Here is a 20,160-nt window from a genome sequence, read left to right as displayed (position 1 = left end):
GGTGGCCGAGGTTTATAATGTAACAGTATTTGTGTTTTGTTTCTGGCTGGAAAATAATTTGATCTTTCCTCAAAACCCTAGATCTTTGGCAGTAGTGGTTAGGAAGTAAGTGGCAAGGTTGTCTGTGATGTAGTGAATTAAGCCAAGCACTAGAGGTCTGAGAGCTGCCACCTTCCATAGGCAACTGGAAGCACTGGCTGTCCAGCACAATGCATGACTTAGCCTCACAGAAATTTCAGAGTCAAAGACCCTGGGCCCAGAGCTCTCATGGTAAGAAGCTCGAACTCCAAACGCTTGGTCATGAAGATTGACTTTGCCCTAACCTACAGATGCTTATCCAACCCCGCTTTGTGGTATCAGCTAGGCGAGAGGAAAGCATAGTGACACCATTTCCTCACCTTTCAGCCTCCTTGAGATGACCGCTAATGGTTGGCTATGAACAGCAGCCTCCCTCCTTCCTTCCCTTCCTCACTGTTTCTTGCTTTATAGGATCAAGGGGCCATGGCTGCTCAAACAAGTCAAGGCTGGAGATGGGTCTTTGTGTCTTTGTGTGTTTTTGTTCTTCTCTCTACAATTGACTCAGCTCAGCATGGTGTCAGTGGACACATGGGTGTCACAGGGAATAGGAGAAACAAGAAAGGAAAAGAAAAGTTACATCTCTTCTGGATCCTGAGGGATAGCTGTTATGGTCTTGGCCAGTGGTTTCTCCAAAGGCTTCTTTCTAAGGACCTGAAATCCAAGGGCATGGCTGTGGAGTCCAGATAGTAGTCACCTTGGGAGGAACCCTAGGCAGGGCTAGTGTTTGGGGACCAAGCCCTGCTTAAGACTATCTCTGTGTTCAAGCGTAGCAGCAGGGAGCAGCGGCACAAAGTGGACGGAGACCTCACCGCTACTTCCGTACAAGTGGCTCTAGCTGCAGTTTCTCCCTTTTTTCCTTATTCCCACAGAATTGGCCCAGAACCTGAGGAGGGTGGAGCAGGGAAGGAGCAGAGGACTCTGTAGGTCTCCAGGCAGAACTGAGATTTTTCTGTGGCCTAGGAGAGACCACTCCCTGTTCCCTGCCTTCCTTTCCCTGGGGAGATAAGCTTCCTGGCCTCTCAGCCTGGCTAGAGGGATTTTGCCTTCACACAAACCCAGCTGGACCCAGCTGAGCACTGACCGAGAACTGATGTATGTGAGAGGGGCCAGTTCTACTTCAGCCACAGCGAGTAGACCTCTGAAGACCCAGGGAACTGAATTGAATACCGTGTTAGGAAGAGGGCCTGCAGCCTCCATGGTCCTTAAGACTTACCACCACCCAGTGTACAGAAGCCTGTCTACCGCCCCGTCTCTCTAGGAAGGCCAGTGCTAAGACTCGTGGGCCATCCACTAGGACTGAGTTCGAGTTACTGCTGGCAGAATGGTGACTGGTCCCTGCAGCCTCCCTTCTGGGCTTCAGGAATCCCCTCCCAGGCTGACTGCCCCACCCTGAGGCTAGTCTGGAATCCTGGTTAGAGGAAAAAGCTGGAAAACAGAGTCATTCACAATGGGCAAAAAGAGGAGGGAGAGGTTTCTGGTTAAGATATGAAAGGAGGAACCTAAAGAAGGAAGGAAGGAAGGAAGCTCCAAGGCTCTGCCCAGACATCTTCCCTGAGATGCCTAAGGACAAAAGAGGAGCTAGACACAACTCTCCCCATTTTTCCTTTGCTGTCTTAAGAGTTCTCCATCTTCCAGCACTGACTGCCCTCTGTGGCTGGCTCCTTTCTCTACCCTCCCCCTTCCCTAGGCTAAAGGGCCCACAGGGACTGGAAGGGAGGGAGGCTGAGTGGCTGTGCTGTGGGCCTGCCTGCTCCTTTCCCTTCCCCCTTCCCTTAGCAGCAACGTCACCGCAGCACCAGCAGCCGCGGCAGCAGCACGGAGACTGGGGCTGGGATTGCGCAGCCTCCCTGCATTAGCAACGATGCCATTGTATTAGCAGAAATCAGATCTTAGGAAATCGGCCCAGTTCCCCTGTGTGGTCCCGTGGAACAGTGTCTCAGCTGGAACTGTCGGGGTAGAGCTTGGTCGGAGTGCAAAAGGGACAGACGCATCAGGGGTCCAGCTCAAGGCTCCTGACAGAGGTATGGCTCTGGGAGCTGGGGGAGGGGCAGGGCAGAGATGCTAGGATACCGATCAGCACATTTGGGCCCTGGCTTCTGAGGGTTGGCTTTGTCTTTCCAAAAGGGAGAGGGGGGCGGTGCGGAGGGGATAAAGGGGGGAACATGCGGAAGCACAAGCATTAGACAAGCTCATTGCATACATTTGGGCTATGGTGCAGAGATGGGGAAAAGCCAAGGCTTGGGCTAATGCCATTTATGCTATTTTGTCAAGAAGCAGATCTCATCCTTCCTTTTTGGGCATTTCTAATGAAGCTTCTAGTATGGGTCAGGGATGGGGGAGTCAGATCTAGAAACAAAGGCTTAATAGGAGGAGACACCCCTACAGCTACTGTAAGTTTATGATGGAGAACATGCAAGGATCCACGCAGCTTTCAAGAGGAGGGCTGGGAAACCTTTCTCTCCACACACATACATACATACATACATATATACATACATGCATGCATGCACATAGCTATACATGCACATAGACACACATACCATATCTTCTGGTGCTATGGGAGCCACCAGGCTCCAGGTAAGGGTGGAGTAAGAAAACATTGACCAGGGTGCCCCACAGTGTCTGGCAGGGGCAGGGACAGTCATTGTAATGCCTAGGGCACCTGATCTGTTACAATAAGCCTTCAAGAAGAGACCTAAGCATAAGCTAACACTCCCAAATCTACCCTCCTGCCCTCCCCCCTTTGATCCTACCCAGGAGAGGACCAGTCAGGAAAAGGGTTATCAGTCCTACAGAGGCACCTTATCAGGATCTCAAGTCAAGGTCAGATTGCTAGAGAAGAGCAATTGAAGACCATTGTGTTCCCCATCTTTATTCAGAAGGCCAAAAAAGAGGGAAGGGGTTCTATGACTGGCAGAAAGACACTGATGACCAAAGCTAGAGGAAACCTTCTTTCTGGGGGTTTTCCCGCCCAGAGTTGCTCCATTGCTGAGCAGGTAGAAAGAGTTCCCTAAATTCCCATTTCCACACCTGTAATCCCAGCACTTTGAGAGGCTGGGATGGGAGGATCACTTGAGCCTAGGAGTTGAGACCAGCCTGGGCAACATGGTGAAACCCTGTCTCTACAAAAAATTTAAAAATTAGCCAGGCATTGTGGTGTGCACCTGTAGTCCCAGCTACTAAGGAGGCTGGGTGGGAGGATCACTTGAGCCCAGGAGTTCAAGGTGCAGTGAGCTATGATCGCATCACTGCACTGTAGCCTAAGCAACAAAGCTAGACTCTGTCTGTAAAAAATAATTGTAAAAAAATTCCCATTTCTAATAACCACCTTGGTAGAGGGTTCAAAAACATAGGATAATAGGAGATAGTAGTGCCATGTTGTGCAACTATATGGTTAAGGAATATGCTGGATAGTTATGGGAGTGTATTTGTTCCCGGGAAGTGTCTAGGAATGTGAACCACAAGAGCAGGGAATAATGAGCCTTGAGACCATGAATGGGGCAGGGAGATGAGGGCTGGGAACTGGGGCAGGAGGTGGGATTGGCAAGTGTTATCATAGCCTGGGGACAGTATGAAAGGGACTGTAGGTTCATAGAATAGAGAGGCCGGTAGACATAACCTGTGTAAATGGAGGCTGAAATGTGGGTCTACCCAGGACAGGTAGGAAGCAGATGCTCTGGGAGCAGAGTAATTGCAAGGACTTTAGGAAGAGGGTGTGGCCCCAATCATTTTCTTTGGAAGGCCGTTGTAGTGGAAATAATTACAAATTGGGCAGACCTGGGATTGAATCCCATCTCAGATGTGTAAATGTGGACAAACTACTTACACACTCTAAGCTTTGGTTTTCTCATCTTTACAATGGGAAGGATTATGCCTACTTAAAAATGTTACAGTACATTTAGAGATGATATATGTAAATTAATGGCACATAAGTGTTTAATAAATGATCACTTATAGTATTATAATAGGACAAGAGACACCCATTTGGGACAAGGGCCAGGAAAAGGGCTCTCATAGAAAGCTTTTCCTGATTTTGGAGAGCATGACCTCATAACTTTATACTGGCTGAGCCCACCATTCCACTCTACCTGGTAGGCATAGCTAGAGGGCTCATCTTCTGAAAGAGCTGTCTTCTACTTTCTTCTTATTCTGGATCCTCTGTTTCTCCCCCATCCTCATCTTCCATGTCTCTCCATTTAGTCAGGGCATAAAAAGTCTGAAATGAGCTCTTCCAGCTCACTGTTTTCTCTTCACCTTCATTAGAGGGGATGGGCCACTTGTCTTGATGTAGAAAAAGTCACTCCCAGGAAAGGAGCCTGAGATACGCTCTCAGTAAATGTTCTCTGTGGTGTCATATGTACAGTTTACTCTCTTTTTTTTTTTTTTAAGACAGACTCTCGCTTTGTTGCCCAGGCTGGAGTGCAGTGGCACGATCTCGGCTCACTGCAACCTCTGCCTCCTGGGTTCAAGTGATTCTCCTGCCTCAGCCTCCCAAGTAGCTGGGATTACAGGAGCGCGCCACCACACCCAGCTAATTTTTGTATTTTCAGTAGAGACAGGGTTTCACCATGTTGGCCAGGATGTTCTCAATCTCCTGACCTCATGATCCACCTGCCTCAGCCTCCCAAAGTGCTGGGATTACAGGTGTGAGCCCCCATGCTAGGTCTACTCTCATTATATTCTTAACCGATCAAGAAAAAAGGTCAAAAGTTAGGATTCCTGAGTCTCATCTTAATTCTGTTATTTATTCACTGAGTGGTCTTGGGCAAGTCATTTCATTTTTCTGGGTGTATAATTATTTTTAAATTTATATATATAATATAAAAAATTTTTAATTATTTTTATATTATATAACATTTTTTTAAATTTTATAAATATAAAAATAATTCCTTATTTTTAAAAATGAAGATGGCTCTGCCTCCTTTGGTAAGTTGATGTAAGGATCAATAAGATATGACATACATAAAAAGTGCCTTGTAAGTAAATGTGAACGGGGTGGGCAAAGCATGAGTACAAAATCTCATGAGATGCCTGGAGAACTTCCCCTTAGATGGCTGAATTGGAATCGTCTATGGAGGAGCCATTGCTCGGCCTTTCTCTTGGTTGTGTGGAGATCAGAAAGGAATAAGATCTTCTCTGAGATACAAAAGCATAAAATAAAATGAAATCAATCAATGAAAGAGCTTGACAGTTAAAGTAGGATTCAATACAACCTAAATGTAAAAGCTACAACTATACAGCTTTTAGAAGAAAACATAGGTACATTTCTGTATGGTCTTAGGACAGGTAAAGATTTCTTAGGATACAGAAAGATTTAACCATAGAGAAACAAACTGATAAATTGATCAATTTAAATTTAATAAATTAAAAACTATTTATCAAAAAACACAGTTAAGAAAACAGGGACAAGCACAGGCTGAGAGAAAATATTCATGAGGCATATATCTGACAGAGGACTTGTATCCAGAATAAATGTTAAAACTCCTATAATTCAATCATAAAAAGACTAACAACTCAGGTTATTTTAATGGGAAAAGTAGTCAACAAATAACCAGGCACCTACTGTGTTCCAAGCAGAGTTCACTGTATTGCAGTCTCCAACCTCAGAACTGTGCTCCAGTCTGGGAGCTAGATATGTCAACATCACATTACAATACAATTGTCAGTGCCCTCCAGCCAAGGGCTCCATCATCTCCCATGCTCATGTGTCCTTCATCTCTGATTTAGAGAGTCAGCTTTCTGCATTCTGTATCTGTACATCAGTTTTTCCATATTAATGCATGTATGTCCTAGTAATGGTTTTGTGGCAGAATCATACATTCTTTTATGTGATACTTGTGAATGCCTCTTGAAAATGCTTTAAAAAGGAAGAAAAGGTACTCATTGAAGGTCAGTGATGGCTGCAACCCATAGGTACCCCTAAAATTACTGCTATCTATGTAAGAAAATTCTCCTCGCTTCTTTTAGTCCAGGACTCGGGATTATGGCCAGGACTCCAGGGGAAACGTAGTTATGTATGAAAGGAGAAACCCCCTCAAAGAAAAAAAATTGTTTAGGCCCAGCATGGTGGCTCACATCTGTAATCCTAGCACTTTGGAAGGCCAAGGCAGGTGGATAACTTGAGCCCAAGAGTTCAAGACCAGCCTTGGCAACATGGAGAAACCATGTCTCTACAAAAAATACAAAAATTAGCCAGGCGTGGTGGCACACACCTGTGGTCCTAGCTACTCAGGAGGCTGAGGTGGATCACTTGAGTCCAGGAGGCTGAGGCTGCAGTGAGCCATGATCGCACCACTGCACTCCAGCCTCCGTGACAGAGTGAGAACCTGTCTCAAAAAAAAGAAAAAAATTGCTTAAATTATGCATAAAATGGGTATTTATTACATACAAATTAGAAAATACAGCTGAAGCAAAAAGAATAAAATTAAAAATAATCCAAATCACTCAACAGTGATAGGCACTGGTAACAGTTTGTTGCATGTTACAGATTTTCTTCTATGCATACAGACATGTTTATTTACAAAAATGGTGACAAACACCTGGCTAATTTTTGTATTTTTAGTAGAGACAGGGCTTCACCATGTTGGCCAGGCTGGTCTTGAACTCTTGACCTCAAGCGATCCGCCCGCCTCAGCCTCCCAAAGTGCTGGGATTACAGGCATGAGCCACCACGCCTGGCCTGATTTCAGGACATTCTATTTCTATGGATTTGCCTATTCTGGACATTTCATATAAATGGAATCACACAACATCACAAAAGCCCTTTGTGACTGGCTTTGATTGTGCCCAATTTTTTGGCTACTGTGAATAATGCTGTTATGAACATTTGTGTACAAGCTTTAGTGTGAACATATGTTTTCATTTTTCTTGGGTATATACCCAGGAGTGCAGTTGCTGGGTCATGTGATGACACTATGTTTAACATTTTGATAAACTGTCAGACTTTTCCAAAGTAGCTGCACCATTTTACAATACTCCTGGCAATGTTTCAGGGTTCCAGTTTCTTCATATCATCATCAACATTTGCTAGTTGTTATTGTCTGTATTTCTTATTTTATCCATCCCAGCTGGAGTGAAGTAGTATCTCATTGTGATTTTTATTACTCTAATGACTAATGATGTTGAACATCTTTTCATGTGCTGGTTAGATACTTGTATGTCTTCTTCAGAGAAATGCCTATTCATACTGTTTGCCCTGTCTTAAACTGGATCATATGTCTTTTTTTTTTTTTTTTTTTTTTTTGAGACAGTCTCACTCTGTCACCAGGCTGGAGTGCTGTGGCATGATCTCAGCTCACTGCAACCTCTGAGTCTCTAGTTCAAGCGATTCTCCTGCCTCAGCCTCTCAAGTAGCTGGGATTACAGGCATGCACTACCACGCCCAGCTAATTTTTATATTTTTAGTAGAGATGGGATTTCACCATGTCGGCCAGGATGGTCTCTGTCTCCTGACCTCGTGATTCTCCCACCTCGGCCTCCCAAAGTGTTAGGATTACGGGCGTGAGCCACTGTGCCCAGCCTCGTATGTCTTTTTATTGTTGAGTTGTAAGAGTTCTTTATATATTCTGATTAGAAGTCTTTTATCAGGTATATGATTTGCAAATATTTTCTCCCATTTTATGGATTGTCTTTTCACTTTCTTGATGGTATCCTTTGAAGCACAAAAGTTTTTGGTTCTTATGGAGTCCAATTTATGTTTTTTCTTTTGTCACTTGTGCCTTTGGTGTCATATCTAAGAAACCATCACCTAATCCAAGATAACAAAGATTTACTCCTATGTTTTCTTCTGTAACCCTTAATCTTGTAGCTCAGACTCTCTTAATATCTGCCCTTCTACATCTCTACCCATTAGCTCATTAAACACACAAAGGCTTGGAAGTTCAACAGAGGAGCCTGCCTTCCTCTCAGAAAGGGGAGGAGAAAGCAAGATTGTAAATAATTGCTGCTTAAATTTAATACAATTATATTTTAATACCTTGTCCCTCATACGTATACTTATTAGCCATATTTTTTATGCATTGTTTGTTCATGTCCTTGAGCATATGTGACTTGCCTCAGACTTTACCACATTCCACATGACGAGCTATGACCCTATGGTCTAAATGAGTTAAATTTTAAGAAATTGATTGTGTCAAGGATTCAGTTAAATGATGAATAAGAGAAAGGCAATGAGGGATTTAGACTCAGGGTGAGTGAAAAGGAAATGATAGGAATAAAAAGAGAAGGGAAATGAATGAATTTTGGAACATTACATGTGAGGAGTCGAAGGGAATGAAGACTGTTGCGACCTGAACGTGGAAACACAGGAGACTAGAACTTGAGCAGGCAACACTGCCACGGTGCAGCCAAGAGACCAGAGAAGCTCAGGATGGGTTCTGTGACCTTGGCACCAGGAGACCTTGAACAAGAGAGAACTTTGCTTTAGCCTATAAGAGGTAAAACTGGGAAGAGAAGACTTTCTAATGGATCCCAGTAGTGAAGGTTCTAAGCTAAAACTGGGCAGCATTTGGGCACTTCAGGATGTCTGTGTCCTGAGCTAGACACATGTTAAGAATGCATTATGCCTTTCACGTTTATCTTATGTGATGTGTTAGAATGATACAAAAGACATAAAACTAGGTCCCCCCACCCCCATTGAGGAGGAAGAGGTTGACATCAGTCATACTTGCAGTCACCCTAATGCCCAACTCAGTGTCTGCATTCAAGAAGTTCTAGTATAGCAGTGAGGATATTAAGGATACTTAGCCCACGGTCATCAGAAAGGGACAAATATTCTGGGGCTCGTAGGACGAGAAAGGGGATCAGAGATAACAGTCACTTGGTCAGATGATACCGTATATTTTAAAATGCTTCTTGTAAAATTATAGCTTATTGCTATGAGTTCATATTACTCATGATTTTCCCTCTTGGCTGTAAACTTGTGTGCTATAGCTGTGTCTAAGCCTTAGACATCCTAGATGGTTTTTTCTTAATTGTGTCATTATTCATAGTTTTTTTGTGCTAAGGACTGGTTACTTGTTTACTGCCAAGGAGAGGGTCCTTGAAAGAGAAAGGGAAAGTACTGCCCAAACCTTCATATGTGGCATTAGAAGGACTTGGCCTTTTGTCATAATTTGATGCATAGTGACCTTAAAATTAAGGGGGACCTCAGGTGCTGCACCTGTGCAATGCAGAAAGCATGGTTACATCTCCACCTGCCTATTGGGCTGTGTGGTCAAGCTCCATCTTGACTCAAGCCTTTTCTCTTCCTGGGCTCTTCTCCATCTGAAAATGATGTAGGGAAGGGCATGCCCCTGACTTCCAGGGAGGTGACATTAGGTTCCCTTTCTTTCCCTCTCTCTCCAGGTGCCAAGCTCTCCTGATGAAATGTGTTCTGCCCCACTGGGTTCCAGGGACAGTGTCTGGTGCTGTTGAAGCCCTTATTCGAACTTTCCAGAATGGATAGTCCCCCAAAGCTGACTGGAGAGACCCTCATCGTTCATCACATCCCCCTGGTGCACTGCCAAGTCCCAGACAGGCAGTGCTGTGGAGGGGCAGGTGGAGGTAGTGGGAGCACAAGACCTAATCCCTTCTGCCCACCTGAGCTGGGCATCACCCAGCCCGATCAAGACCTAGGACAAGCTGACTCCCTGCTATTCAGCAGCCTGCACTCTGCTCCAGGAGGAACTGCACGGTCTATAGACAGCACCAAGAGTAGGAGTCGGGATGGAAGAGGCCCTGGAGCCCCCAAACGACACAACCCCTTCTTGCTGCAGGAGGGTGTGGGTGAGCCAGGACTTGGTGACCTGTATGATGACAGCATTGGTGACAGTGCCACCCAGCAGTCCTTCCACCTGCATGGCACTGGCCAGCCCAACTTTCATCTATCCTCTTTCCAGCTGCCACCATCTGGCCCCAGAGTGGGCAGGCCATGGGGGACAACACGCAGTCGGGCTGGAGTGGTGGAAGGGCAGGAACAGGAGCCAGTGATGACCTTGGATACTCAGCAGTGCGGCACCAGCCGCTGCTGCCAGCCAGAGCTGGAAGCAGAGACTATGGAGCTGGATGAGTGTGGGGGACCTGGTGGGAGTGGCAGTGGGGGTGGAGCCAGCGATACCTCTGGCTTTTCCTTTGACCAGGAATGGAAGCTCAGTTCAGATGAATCCCCAAGGAACCCTGGATGCTCCGGCTCAGGGGCCCAGCACTGCCGCTGCAGTAGCACATCCAGTCAGTCCGAGGCAGCTGACCAGTCCATGGGCTATGTGAGCGACTCCTCCTGCAACAGTTCAGATGGTGTGCTGGTCACCTTCAGCACCCTCTACAACAAGATGCATGGCACCCCCCGTGCCAATCTCAACTCTGCCCCACAGTCCTGCAGCGACTCTTCCTTCTGCAGCCACTCAGACCCTGGCGCCTTCTACCTGGATCTGCAGCCCTCCCCATTTGAGTCTAAGATGTCTTATGAGTCCCATCACCCTGAAAGTGGAGGAAGGGAAGGGGGCTGTGGTTGCCCTCATGCCTCTTCTCCTGAGCTTGATGCCAACTGCAACTCCTACCGCCCACACTGTGAGCCATGCCCAGCAGTGGCTGACCTCACAGCCTGCTTCCAAAGCCAGGCCCGTCTTGTTGTGGCCACACAAAATTACTATAAACTTGTCACCTGTGACCTATCTTCCCAATCATCCCCAAGCCCTGCTGGCTCTTCCATCACTAGCTGCTCTGAGGAACACACCAAGATAAGTCCCCCACCAGGCCCTGGCCCAGACCCAGGCCCCAGCCAGCCCTCTGAGTATTACCTATTCCAGAAGCCAGAAGTCCAGCCAGAGGAACAAGAAGCAGTGAGTTCCTCCACCCAATCAGCAGCTGCTGTGGGCCCCACTGTGCTTGAGGGACAAGTATACACGAATACTTCACCCCCCAACCTCAGCACTGGACGTCAGCGCTCCCGCAGCTATGATCGCAGCCTGCAGCGCAGCCCTCCTGTCCGCCTGGGCTCGCTGGAACGTATGTTGAGTTGCCCAGTGCGCTTGAGTGAGGGCCCTGCAGCCATGGCCGGGCCTGGCTCCCCACCCAGGAGGGTCACCTCCTTTGCCGAGCTGGCCAAGGGCCGGAAGAAAACTGGAGGCTCTGGCTCGCCCCCACTTCGTGTGAGTGTTGGGGACTCCTCCCAGGAGTTCTCACCCATCCAAGAAGCCCAGCAAGATCGGGGGGCCCCACTGGATGAGGGCACTCGCTGTAGCCATAGCCTGCCACCCATGCCTTTGGGGCCAGGCATGGACCTACTTGGCCCAGAGCCAAGTCCACCCTGGTCCACCCAGGTTTGTCAGGGACCCCACTCCAGTGAGATGCCTCCTGCTGGCCTCAGAGCTACTGGGCAAGGCCCCCTGGCTCAGCTGATGGATCCAGGGCCTGCTCTCCCAGGGAGCCCAGCCAACAGCCATACCCAGAGGGATGCAAGAGCTAGAGCTGACGGTAAGGAGCCTAAGGGTTAGCAAATATGTGGCTATTCACCAGCAGGATATGCATGGCCACCTCCATGACAGGTCCCTGCCAGACCACCCCATCCATACCTAGAGGTTCCACATCCTAGATCTGTTATCCTTCTAGGCCAGGGCAGGACCCACAGCTACAGTGGGATAGGCTCACTGGAGAAAGACAGAGGACTCAAAAATACACTGAGCAGACCGGGTGCAGTGACTCACACCTGTGATCCCAGCCCTTTGGGAGGCCGAGGCAGGCGAATCACTTGAGGTCAGGAGTTTGAGACCAGCCTGGCCAACATAATGAAACCCCAGCTCTACTAAAATAAAAAATAAACTAGCCAGGAGTGGTAGCACCCACCTGTAATCCCAGCTACTCAGGGGGCTGAGGCAGGAGAATTGCTTGAACCCAGGAGGCGGAGGTTGCACTGAGCTGAGATCATACCACTGCACTCCAGCCTGGGCAGACAGAGTGAGATTCTGTCTCAAAAAAAAAAAAAAAATACACTGAGGAGATAAAATTAGCAGGACTTAGAGGCTGACATATTGGGAAATGAAGGATTCAGAAGACTGATTCTGAACCTGGATGATGGGAAAGATGAGGCCACGGATAGGGGCTGTAATCACAGGAGATTTCCTGGAAGAGAGATAAGACATAAGTTCAGGTTCGGACCTTTAGGAGTTTGCAGTGCCTAAGGGGCAACCAAGGGATATGTCTAACAACAACAACACACACACACTGGGCGTCAGTGGTTTGTTTTTTTTTTTCTTTTTGAGACGGAGTCTTGCTCTTTCGCCCAGACTGGAGCGCAGTGGCCTCCCTAGGCCAGCTCTTTCCCTATTTATTTTGTTACATTTTAAATAAATATTTTATACCAGTGTGTTAAGGTGGTGCTAGTGACAGAGAGATGAGAGGGATGACTCTGTTTTCAAGGATTCCAGCTAAGGACAGAAACAGAAAACGTAGTCGATCATTAAAATGCAGAGATGGCAGTGTTCCGTACTGGCCAGTGAGAGGGGGTATCTAAATCAGACTGAAACGTCAGGGAGGAACTGCTAATGCAGTTACATTTAAGCCCAATCTAGAAAGATGATTGGGATTAGGCTTTGTGACGACTTGTAAGAAGAATGTTCTAGGCTCACAGGATTGTCTGTACAAAACCACAAAGGCACAGAATAGCTTGACCCTTTCTAGGAACTGCATATAATTTGGTGAAGCCATAGTGGAACACAGGTGGAACCACTGAAAGATTTTAGAGAAATGGCTTTTGGCATTTGTTTGTTTTTGTTCGGTTTGGTTTTTCTGTTTGCTTAATTATATGTTTTGATTTGCATTTAGAAAGATCACTGGTTGGTTGTTCCTTCAGGCCTTGTTTAAAAAAAAAAGTAATTGGGCTGGGCACAGTGGCTCACACCTGTAATCCCAGCACTTTGGGAGGCCAAGGCGGGCGGATCACCTCAGGTCAGGTTTTCAAGACCAGCCTGGCCAACATGGTAAAACCCCATCTCTACTAATAATACAAAAATTAGCTAGGCATGGTGGCGCATGCCTGTAATCCCAGCTACTCCGGAGGCTGAGGCAGGAGAATCACTTGAATCTGGGATGGAGGTTGCAGTGAGCTGAGATCACGCCACTGCACTCCAGCCTGGGCAACAAGAGCGAAACTCCGCCTCAAAAAAAAAAAAAGTAATTGGATCACTGGTTGTTTGGGTAGAAGATGGACTGGAAGGGGTGTCTTCCCTGAAGTCAGGAGAAAGCACTGTGTAGATTGGAAAGTCATTGGAATAAAAGTGGTAGCTGGCACTTGCTGGGCGTGGTGACTCATACCTGTAGTCCCAGCACTTTAGGAGACTGAGGCAGGCAGATCACCTGAGTTCGGGAGTTCAAGACCAGCCTGGCCAACATGGTGAAACCCCATCTCTACTAAAAATACAAAAATTAGCCGGGTGTGGTGGTGCTCGCCTGTAATCCCAGGGACATGGAAGGCCAAGGCAGGAGAATCGCTTGAACCCAGGAGACAGAGGTTGCAGTGAGCCTAGATCATGCCACTGCACTCCAGCCTGGGAAACAGAGTGAGACTCTGTCTCAAAAATAAAAAACAAAAGTGGTAGCTGAAGCTATGTGTGTGGCTGAGAGAGGATCCAGGGAGAATGTGTGGAGTTATAAAGGGAAGAAGGGGATACTGTGACTTAAGGGATGAGCAGCACCCTCAAAAGAGACAGAAGAATTAGGACAATAGAAGAAAAACCAGGAGAGGCCGGGCATGGTGGCTCATGCCTGTAATCCTAGCACTTTGGGAGGCCGAGGTGGGCGGGTCACCTGAGGTCAGTTCACCAGCCTGACCAACATGGTGAAACCCCATCTCTACTAAAAATACAAAAATTAGGTGTGGTGGCAGGTGCCTGTAGTTCCAGCTACATGGGAGGCTGAGGCAGGAGACTCGCTTGAACCTGGGAGGCAGAGGTTGCAGTGAGCCAAGATTATGCCACTGCACTCCAGTCTGGGTGACAAAGTGAGAGTCCGTCTCAAAAAGAAAAGAAAAACCAGGAGAGAGTGAAGTCACAGGAACCAAAGGAGGAGGAAGTTTTAAAAAAGTTTGAACCAAAAGAGTTCTAAAGAGAAATCACCTAAGATAATGAAGAATCCTGAACAACATTCGGGAGTAGTGAGAGTGGAAGCCAGATCTCAGAGGGTTTAGAAGGAAAGGGAGGTAAAGCAGGGATAGCAGAGGCTCACAGCTGTGCTGTAGCCTTAGGTTGGGTCTGTTGGCTTCACAAAAAAAAAATGTTTTAAAACCATAAATAATATCTGTGCTGTCAGGGAGATCACAGTCCATCAGAAGACTTCATGTTCCTAACATACACTGAAGAGCTGTCCTTGGGGTGGGCATGGGAGGGAGATCTCTAGGGAAGGGGCAGGATCAGAAACAGCAAGGATTGACTGGGTCCTTTGAACCCACTCCCTTAGACTGCAGTGTCTGTCTGCTGGGTGCATCTCGTGGGATACTATGACTGGCATTCTGAGGGCAAGAAATATCCTGGTCAGAGATGTGTTTTCTCTATCAGATTAAGACATATCAAGATGCTGCTCTGTTCCATAAGTCTCCAGTCTTCTCTTGATTCTGTACAGCTTTTTTCTAAATCAAAAATGAATGACAATTCATCAAGCTTTGAATGACAAAAGAAGGGACAGGTTGATCCAGCAGTATAGGAAGGTGAGAAGGTTGGCTGGGCATGGTGGCTCACACCTATAATCCCAGCACTTTGGGAAGCTGAGGCAGGAGGATCACTTGAAGCCAGGGGTTTGAGACTAGCCTGGGCAATATAGTGAGACCCTGTGTCTACAGAAAAAAAAATTTTTAAATAGCTGGGAGTGGTGGCACATGCCTGTAGTCCTAGCTACTCGGGAGGCTGAGGCAGGAGGATCACCTGAGCCCAGGAGTTTGAGGCACAGTGAGCTGTGATTGCACCACTGCATCCCAGCCTGGGCAAAAAGTGAGATCCTGTCTCTAAAAAAAATTAAAGTAGGCCAGGTGTGGTGGCTCATGCCTGTAATCCCAGCACTTTGGGAGGCTGAGGTGGGCAAATCATTTGAGGCCAGGAGTTCGAGACCAGCCTGGCCAACATGGAGAAACCCCATCTCTACTAAAAATACAAAAATTAGCTAGGCATGGTGGCGCACGCCTGTAGTCCCAGCTACCCGGGAGGCTGAGGCACAATAATCGCTTGAACCTGGGAGGCGGAGGTTGCAGTAAGCTGAGATCACGCCACTGCACTCCAGCATGGGTGACAAAGTAAGACTCTGTCTCAAAAAAAAGTAAATTAAAAAATAAAAATAAAAAAGGCAGCTGAGACGGCTCTTTGAGATACTGAGCAGCAGAATCAAGATTTAAAGGGATCTTACTGAATCTTGAAAGAACAAAACTAATAAAGCAGAGACCAATGTGAAGTTTGATATGTAACCTGCACTTGAGTTGATTTGGGATATTTGATTGCAAACTCAGAATGAGTCAGCGGTTGGTAGAGCTTCCAAAAAGTTAAGATGACGGGATTCATTCATAGACTCCAGGAAGAAAGAGTGGATAGTCTCTCACTCCTCCGAACCAGTGAGTGCTCAGTGGTATTCCATTGAGTTCTGGGCACCACATCTTAAGAAGGAACTGAGGAACTGGGGGACTGGGGCTATTTAACCTAGAGAAAAACTGACTCGGGTGAATACGGTCTCTGTCTCTGGTTTTCTTAACGAATGTCACATAGAAAAGTGAGAAAACTTATTCTGTGTATTCCCTGAGGGTAGAACTAAGACCCATTCCCCACAGGGGCCCCCTTCTTACCTGATCTTATTCCTCTGCCTCAGTCTGTATCCTGGGAACTTAGCAGAGAGGAGTTTTAAAAGGGTAGGAATAAGCAGTCTAATTCAGACATACTTTGTATAGGGGGTATAATAATGCTGTGGTTGGGATGACCTAATCCGATAGCCAGAGTCAGCTCAGCCTTGAAAACTGATACTTAAATAGGCGGAAAGGAAGAACACATTCCTGATGGGAAAAGCAGTGGGCTTCATGACAGGGATGGACTGGGAAGAGTAGGGTCAGTGGGGGCAGGTGTGGAAGTCTGAAGGGAGAGCAGCCTAGCTCATAGCAGGTGTGGGCAACTAGCTCACTGAGAAGATTAGACTTTATTCTGGGAGATAAAGTTTGTATCTCAGAAGCTAGTTGGTGTATGTAAGAAGCTTCTGGTTGTAGTGAGACTGGCTTGAATCAAGAGTGACCGTGGAGATTCCCTCATTTAACAGATCGTTTTTCACTGCATACTGTGTGCCAGCCTCTGTTCCAGGCATTATGGATCCAGCAGTGAACAATATAAAATCCCCACTTTTCTGGAGCTCTTAGGAGTAGTAATGGACAATAAACACATTAAAAGGACAACTTTTAATTGCTGGAAAGTTCAACAATGCTGAAAAGAAAATGAAACAGGGTAATGGGATAGAGAGCAACTTGCCAGAGGGGCTGAGGTAGTCAGAGAAGGTCTTATTGAGGGGGTGATATTTGAGCTGATGCCTGAATGGTGAGAAGATTCAGACAGAAAGAAAAGCAGGTGCAAAAGGCCTGGGGATGTTCATGCATCTGGTGTGTTTAAGGACGGGGAAGTGTGGCTGGAGCACAGTGGGCCAGGGAGAATGCAGCGTTTGTGTAAGCAGTGACTGGGGATAGCAGGAGGGTGGAGCTTGAAAGTGTCCTCTGGGAGTGATTCAGAAGCACCTCCCTAATGGGATTGTGGTCCCCATCCCCTCCGACTCTTTGATGTAAATAAGATGAGGGATAGGAAAACCTGGCCTGATACAATTTCACATGTAGTACAATGTGGTAAAAAGAACAGTGGCTCTGAAATCAGACTCTGGGTTAGGCAGAATTCTAGCTCTGCCACTTCCTAGTTGTTTGACCTTGAGCAAGTGCTTTAATCTGTCTACATTTCACATTTCCTAATATGTCAAGTAAGAGAACTAATTCCCGCCTCGCAGAGCTACTGAGCCCCCCTGCTGGTGAGCTTTCACCAGGGCTTTAGACCGGGTGCGTGCTTATAGCGCCATCTTACGTTTATTCGGAGAGCTACAGTGTTTTGTTGGAAGTGCAGTCCATCCACTGTCGCACTCCAGTGTCCTGGAGTTTTGTGTTTAGTTCTGAGCACCACGTTTTGAAGGACATTGACCTGAAGACTGCCTGAAAGAACAGGAGAGGCCCAGCCTTGGGGAACATACCTCCGTTCAGGGGGAGCAAATGTGGACTCTGAGGTTCCAATGCCAGGATCGTGAAAAGAGTGGGAGTGGGGGTAGATACAGATAACAGGTAGGCTGCAAGTAAAGAAATATCTTACTATGGTTCGATATGCTCAGCAATGAAATGTGCTGGCATGATTGGAGATGGGATAATGAGCAAAAGCTTGAAGTCAATAACATCTGAAACATTTTCATCACTGAAAATGTGTGTGACTGTGACTCCAAGACTTAGAAACAAAGAAAATGGTTCTGCCATTGACAGAAATGGAAGTCATTGGAAAAAAGGAGAAAGGTGATGGATAAGCGGTTATAGCACATTTTAAGTGAAAGCAGAACTATAAAGCAGAATGATCTGGAGATGAAGAGGAAGGTCCAGGCTAAAGCTGTGGGTTTGGGAGTCATCCCGTAGAAGTCTGAACTCAAACTTCTCAAGAAATAAAGTGTAAGGTGAGATGCAAGAGTTGAGCCTTAAGATACACTCACCTTTGGAGTCAAGAAAATGAAGAGGGACTGAACAGCAGAGAGGTACAAGACAGTCCAGCACCATAAAAGCAATAGGAAGCGTTTTACAAAAGAGGGGAGCAGTGTCCCATTCCACGAACTTCTACCCCATTCAATTCCTGCCAGCCAGGTCCCTGCCCCTCTCCCCTCTCCCATCTCTGCTTCTGGGTTTTCTCTCATATGGGTTTCAGTGTCTGTCTACTGATTTCTTCTCCATCCCTTTGCTACAGGGGGTGGCACTGAAAGCCGACCAGTCCTTCGCTACAGCAAGGAACAGAGGCCAACCACGCTGCCCATCCAGCCCTTCGTGTTCCAGCACCACTTCCCCAAGCAGCTGGCCAAGGCCCGGGCCCTCCACAGCCTTTCCCAGCTCTACAGCCTCTCAGGCTGCAGCCGTACACAGCAGCCTGCCCCACTGGCTGCCCCTGCTGCTCAAGTCTCAGTCCCAGCTCCCTCAGGGGAACCGCAGGCATCCACTCCCCGAGCCACTGGCAGAGGTGCCAGGAAAGCTGGGTCTGAGCCAGAGACCTCTCGGCCATCGCCCCTGGGCAGCTACTCCCCAATCCGGAGTGTTGGCCCCTTTGGGCCCAGCACTGACTCTTCTGCCTCCACTTCGTGCTCCCCTCCCCCAGAGCAGCCCACAGCCACAGAAAGCCTGCCCCCATGGAGCCACTCCTGTCCTCCTGCTGTCCGGCCTGCCACCTCCCAGCAGCCGCAGAAGGAGGATCAGAAGATACTGACCTTGACTGAGTACCGGCTCCATGGAACAGGAAGCTTGCCGCCTCTGGGCTCCTGGCGATCTGGCCTCAGCCGAGCAGAGAGCCTGGCCCGGGGAGGTGGTGAGGGCAGCATGGCCACCAGGCCCAGTAATGGTACGAGCTCCAGCATCTCCCTACCCAACCCGCCGCCTCACGCAAGCACTTCCACCACCTCCCCTTTGAGTGGTTGCTTACACTCTCACCTGGGGCCAGAGGTTAGGATGTCTGCATCCCTCCCCCAGCATCTGTAGATAATATCCACAGATAATCTAGTGTTTCACATGGGCCCACTGGGTGGATGTGAAACTCTGTCTCGCTGTCTCCTGCCAACTCTTGTCTTTCTGCTAATCTGTTCTGCTTCCAGCCAACCACCTATCCCCTCAAGCCCTCAAGTGGCGGGAATACAGGAGGAAGAACCCACTAGGGCCACCTGGTTTGTCAGGGAGCCTAGACCGAAGATCACAAGAAGCTTGGCTGGCCCGAAGAAACCCTATCTTTGAGTTCCCTGGCTCCCTCAGTGCTGCCAGCCATCTGAACTGCCGGCTGAATGGTGTGTGAGCAGGGTCCCCAGTACACCCGGGGCAGGCTCTGTCATGGCTGGAAAGGGCTAGAGAAGGGGTCAGTCCCAAAGGAACGTGTCTCAGACGGTGCGAGGCACTGAACTGGGCTGGAACTCCTGCACTGAGAGTTGCTCAGGATTGACTTTTCTCTTCTTTCCAGGCCAAGCAGTGAAGCCGTTACCACTGACCTGCCCTGACTTCCAGGACCCCTTTTCCTTGACGGAGAAGCCTCCAGCTGAGTTTTGTCTGTCCCCAGATGGCAGCTCAGAGGCCATTTCCATTGACCTGCTTCAGAAAAAAGGTGCATACAACCCCCAGCTCAGGCCAGGGACTCTGCTGTCACTACCTCCTCACACTTGCCCTACTACCTAGCCAGTCTGAAACCTCTAAGTGCTGGCTGGGCCCAGTGGCTCACGCCTGTAATCCCAGCACTTTGGGAGGCCAAGGCAGGTGGATCATGAGGTCAGGAGTTCGAGGCCAGCCTGGCCAACATGGTAAAACCCCATCTCTACTAAAAATACAAAAAAAATTAGCTGGGTGTTGTGGTGGGCGCGTGTAATCCCAGCTACTTGGGAGGCTGAGGCAGGAGAATTACTTGAACCCAGGAGGTGGAGGTTGCAGTGAGCCAAGATCACACCATTGCACTCCAGCCTGGGCAACAAAACTGAAAACTCCTTTTCAAAAGAAAACCACAAACAAATCTCCAGGTGCTGGGAAGGAGTTGGAGCACACAGGCTCTGGGGCCAGAGGAGGAAGCTGTGTGCTGTGTATCATGAGTGCATGTGAGTGAGCAAGGGTCATTCATCAGAGGCTTTCAGAGTCGTGCTCCGGTCCCTTCCTGCAGTGAGCAAAGTCTCATGAGGAGGCTTCCATGTCATCAAAAAATGCCTCAGTGCTCTTGGAGGGGCGGGTGAAGGTACTAGAGGGCCCAGCAGCTTGGGTAAGAGTGTTGGTGACATCTAGTAAGATGAAGATTGACAAGACCCACACTAGCAAATAAGTGACCACTGAACTAAGAACATTTTTAG

General features: G+C 47.8%; 1 protein-coding gene across 2 annotated transcripts in view; it reads left to right on the top strand.

The window, feature by feature from the left end:
* RUSC2 (RUN and SH3 domain containing 2) overlaps positions 1–20,160 on the top strand; it is a 75,116-nt gene that overhangs the window by 50,246 nt on the left and 4,710 nt on the right. The window contains exons 1-5 of one of the 2 annotated variants that reach the window (XM_034967389.4): positions 1,624–2,099; positions 9,424–11,529; positions 18,045–18,686; positions 18,937–19,122; positions 19,293–19,433. In XM_034967389.4, coding sequence (XP_034823280.1) covers positions 9,516–11,529; positions 18,045–18,686; positions 18,937–19,122; positions 19,293–19,433 — 2,983 coding nt within the window. In that variant the 5' untranslated portion in view covers positions 1,624–2,099; positions 9,424–9,515. Of the gene's footprint in view, positions 1–1,623; positions 2,100–9,423; positions 11,530–18,044; positions 18,687–18,936; positions 19,123–19,292; positions 19,434–20,160 lie in introns of those variants that run through there. The other variant, XM_034967390.3, reaches the window with a different exon arrangement.

The sequence above is a fragment of the Pan paniscus genome, chromosome 11, assembly GCF_029289425.2.
Source record: "Pan paniscus chromosome 11, NHGRI_mPanPan1-v2.0_pri, whole genome shotgun sequence".
Classification (NCBI taxonomy): Eukaryota; Metazoa; Chordata; class Mammalia; order Primates; family Hominidae; genus Pan; species Pan paniscus.
The sequence above is the reverse complement of the archived record's forward strand: the minus strand, read 5'-3'. Positions and strand labels throughout refer to the sequence as shown.